Raw genomic sequence first — 4,742 nt, forward strand, 5'->3', positions numbered from 1 at the left:
TATATGCCCCAGTACAGGGGAACACCAGGGCCAAGAAGAGGGAGTGGGTGGGTAGGGGAGCAGGGCAGGGGGAGGGTATAGGGGACTTTCGGGATAGCATTTGAAATGTATATAAAGAAAATAATTAATAAAATATTTTTAAAAACACACAAAAAATCCCTATTTTCCTTTGCTACTGAACTAGAGTCCATCAGATAAATTTTATTACCTTTCTCTAGTTTATTCCATTGACATTCTATCCATCTATATCTGCATAATATCTGTCATTGTAAACATCAGTTGTATTTAATAAATATCCCAATTCTGAATTTTAACCAACTGAAATGAATCCCACTACCAATTATTCCAGTTTTTTGTTTTGTTTTGTTTTGGTTTTGGTTTTGGTTTTTTGAGACAGGGTTTCTCTGTGTAGCCCTGGCTGTCCTAGAACTCACTTTATAGATCAGGCTGGCCTTGAACTCAGAAGTCTGCCTGCCTCTGCCTCCCAAGTGCTGGGATTAAAGGTGTGTGCCACCACGCCTGGCCAATTATTCCAGTTTCTAAAAGTTGATGTACAAAATTTAAACTTTTTCCTAGAGTTTATTGCTGCATTTTTTCCTCACAATGACATGAATGTATTGCTGCTGAGTATCTCTTGGTAAAAAAAATCCGTATCAATGACCTTGCTTTTTGGCAATATTTCTTGAACTATGAATAGATGTGAGGCTTATGGTCAGTAAACTATAACACCATCACTCTAAGTGTGCTTAAAGCACAGGTCCCACCTTGTGCTGAAGATTTCTTACTACAGAAGTATGATTCAATGGCATGCAGAAACCAAAGGACGTAAATATAGGTTGCAGTTTTGAATTGCTGAGAAATAGCATGAATATTTGTTCCAAGTTAAGGCTCCAGCATGGAGAAAATAATTTTACTGATTTTAATAAATTAACATATGATGGCATTATATTAGGCAGTCTTTAGAATTTGATTTTAAATCCATGAAAATATGTAAAAGTGGTTAGAAAATTAATGGACAATAAGAGAAAAATAATGTGCTTTGACTAGAAACACACACAAACACATATGAGTGGTGGCAATAGCTGTGCTTAAAGAAGTTTTTCAATTTCATCCTTGTTCATGACCTTTTCCATAAAAGAACTGGGAAATTAGCTTTATCTGATATTCTGGAAATTGTTAGCCCAATCAGGTTAGCTAGGGTGAGATCAAAGTGGGTTCTCTGCTTGCTTCTAATGGTGTTTTGTTTTCTCACCGTCAACAGCAGTGGGAGCCATGGCCCAGACCTAACTCATGTGCTTCTGCGCAAGTTCAGAGATCAAGACCCTGTCTGTGCTGATGCTCTCAGGTAAGTATCTGGTGCCCTCAGCACAGCAGAGAATCCTACACCAGGAGCTCTGGAGACCAGAGTGTTGCTCCCTTGAGGATGGGTTAGTCTGTGTTCCCACTTAGGCTACATGGAGTGAAAGTCATCTTAATGAGTAGAACATTAATGGGTCTAATTAGTGGGTCTAATTAATGGGTCTCATTTTATGGAATGGCCAGGAACAAACTGCCTAATTACTTCTTTTTATCTTTCATAGACACATGCTCTGGAGGACTACAGAAAAAAAAAAAAAAGTATTCCTCTGACATAAGCAAACTCAAACCAAAAGGACTTAAGCATGAATTGTGTGTTACTTATATTAAAGAACACTTGTATATATTGAGACATCATTGGCATATTTTTTTTTTACTATTTTATTGTGCTTTTATACCTCTATCTCCCTTCCAACCCCAACCATTATTCCATCTTAATCCCTTCCAACTCTCTAACACTAGGTAGGTGTGGAAGAAGGTTATAGGGGAAATGGGGCATAGATCTCTTTCATTCAACAAAATAGATATTTCCTGCTGATTAGGGGCACCAAACTTTTTTGGGAAAGTCCATTCTCCACCATCAAGTCATCTCCAACATGAACCCTTGACAAGCCACATCAACAGGATCTAGCAGAAGCTGGGGAAGAGAAGCCTCCTTGCAGCATGCCTGCAGCCTCTCTTGAGCCCCTGGCATTAAGAGTCCCCAGAATGCCTAATGGAGCTAGTAGCTCCTGCTACTACATGAGGCAAATGATAGTCACCTGCTGTGAAGTAGCCTCTTACCTGGCTGGGATTAAAACCAAAACATATTCATATAACCCAGATTTATTTTTTTTAAGAAACCAAAATTCTCACTATATTATTTTTTAATTTAATAGACAACATGCATGCATGTGGTAGTTTTCTTTCTTTGTCGTACCTCACTGCTCATGAAGAGTTCTACTCATGGTTGCTTCATGATTTAATTTTTATGGCTGGATACTATTCTACTGTATACATATGCCACATTTTTTCAATATTCACTGAGTAGTGTGATATTAATAAGCTAACGCCAACTCGACAGCTTTTCTGAAGTAATCAAAAACGATCTTTTCTGTAATAGGAAGCTCTTTATCTAACTTACTTATTTTGTGAGTAAATGGAATAATAGAAGATTTGATACAAAGATCAACCTGGGAATGTATGTCACAGTACCTGGCAAATGCATTACAATCAATAGATATTATTATTGCTGCTGTTGTTGTTAGTATTAATTGTATTTTGTTTTGTTTCTGATTTGGCATCTTAAGTATCACAGACTGACCTCACAGTTAGTATGTAGGTGAGTCTGATCTTGAACTCCTGATCCTTCGTCTGTCTCCTCTCTAGTGCTAGAATCACAGATGTATGCCTCCATGCCTTAAAGGGTGTTACTGCAGGGCGGTAGTGGTGCACACCTTTAATCCCAGCACTTGGGAGGCAGGCTGGGCCAGCCTGGTCTACAAAGTGAGTTCCAGGACAGCCAGGACTATACAGAGAAACCCTGTCTCAAAAAAACCAAAACAAAACACAGTAAAACAAAACAAAACAAAAGTGTTACTGTGCTGGAATGAAAGGTCTATGCCTCCATGCCTGGAAGGCTGTTTCTGTTAATGGCATTGAAATTCACAGCTTCTAGACTGCTTTTGGTTTTTCTGGTCTATTTAAATCCCACCCAACCCCTGAGATGTTTGAGAGACGGTATCTCATCATACATGAAGAAAATGAATTTTAGAAAAAAATTTATAAATTGCCCAAGGCCTCATGAAAGGCACTAAGTGGAAAAGCTGCAACTCCATGACATCCCATCTGCAAGTGCCCAACACCTTGAACAATGTTTGCATTTGTTTTCCTTGTTGCATGGCCTCTGGATCATAACTGCTGTTTTATGTTTATGGATGAGTGGCCTACTTGCCTGTTTTTCTCAATTTACTTAAACATTATTTTGAGATTATAGTATACTTACAACATATATTATTTCCATTTCCTCTTTCCAGCCCCTCCCGTATACCTTTCCTTTCTACCCTTTAAATCTATAGCATCAGTTTTCATTAATTGCCATTGTGTATGTATATGAATATATATAATTCCTATATCCGGTCTGAATAATCTTACTTTTATTTATATTTCCACTGATACGCTCTTTTTCTGGAAAGACTGTTTTTCCCTACACTCAGCATCCCTTAGTTGCCTGCAGTTCTTTCTGTAGGGTTGAGGCTTCATGGGCTTTCTCCCATCTACTTTGGTGTGTCTACTAGTGTTTTCCTTGTTCAGCTCAATTTCTGTAGTCATGTTGGTGAGACTTAGTGAGGCACAATATAAAGCTGTGTTTAAAACTTGGAATCAGTATTTACAAATGACCATGTTGCATTTAAGTGATGACCTCAAAATAGTTAGCTACAGTAAAATATATTGCCTTCTTCCTCTATAGATCCTTTCAAGCCCAGAAAACTAGAACCATGACTGAGGTTTTACATGTTTAAATTCTCAATTTTTTCTGTTAGTATTTCGCTAATTTCATATATTTACAACAACAACAACAGCAACAACAATGACAACAAAGAATATAAATACTAGTCTGTCAATATGTGCTGATTGCGTTGAAGAAGACTTTTTGGGGAGCTCTGAGAGTAACACTCGGGGAGGGGAACATGCCTGGATTCTGAACCCTAATACAGCATGCCTTGCTTTATAAATGCTTCCATTACTGTCATTTCCCTTATTATTCATTGAGGATGCACTGCAAATCAAGTATTATTAGAGGGACAAGATTAATGCAAGGAATCTGCTCCTAAGAAATTTATAATTACAAATGGAACAAGTGAAGCAAAACCATGATAGTGTCCTGGATCCTACAAGTCTGTCTTTTCAGTGATATACATAAGAACTCAGAGAAAATAGTTTGATATATGTTTCCTAGTTCATGATGACATTATTTTGTTTGTTAGTCATACTGGTAATTAGCTGAGACTGAATAACTATTGATGGTCTCAGTATGGAAGGATTACAAGAAAACTAATTATGTTGCCTCAGTTCAGTCTTCTCTTGGAAGACAAAGAGATTTATCCGATGAAGGATTCAGATGTGATCATTTTCTCTTCTCTACTGAAAACACACAGGTTGTAAAAAACACATACCTCTGAGGAGCAGAAACAGGAGCACATGCGATCCATCTTTGGCCTAATGTCATATTAATGAAAGAATGATTAGCAGAAAATAGGACAATTCTTTTCTCTGTTCTTTCAAAGAAAACACCGGCGAGTAATCAGTACTTACTTTATGAATGACAGGAGATGTTCACAATTCTGTCTGTATGTCCAGCTCATTTCCTCTACAGTGCTGCTAGGGCACCTCTACTCTACCCTCCC

General features: G+C 37.8%; 1 protein-coding gene across 1 annotated transcript in view; it reads left to right on the forward strand.

The window, feature by feature from the left end:
- Abca13 (ATP binding cassette subfamily A member 13) overlaps positions 1 to 4,742 on the forward strand; it is a 471,059-nt gene that overhangs the window by 308,791 nt on the left and 157,526 nt on the right. The window contains exon 44 of the mRNA XM_021177120.1: positions 1,262 to 1,345. Within this exon, the coding sequence (XP_021032779.1) occupies positions 1,262 to 1,345 (84 nt within the window). The remainder of the gene's footprint in view (positions 1 to 1,261; positions 1,346 to 4,742) is intronic.

This window comes from Mus caroli, chromosome 11, assembly GCF_900094665.2.
Source record: "Mus caroli chromosome 11, CAROLI_EIJ_v1.1, whole genome shotgun sequence".
NCBI lineage: Eukaryota > Metazoa > Chordata > Mammalia > Rodentia > Muridae > Mus > Mus caroli.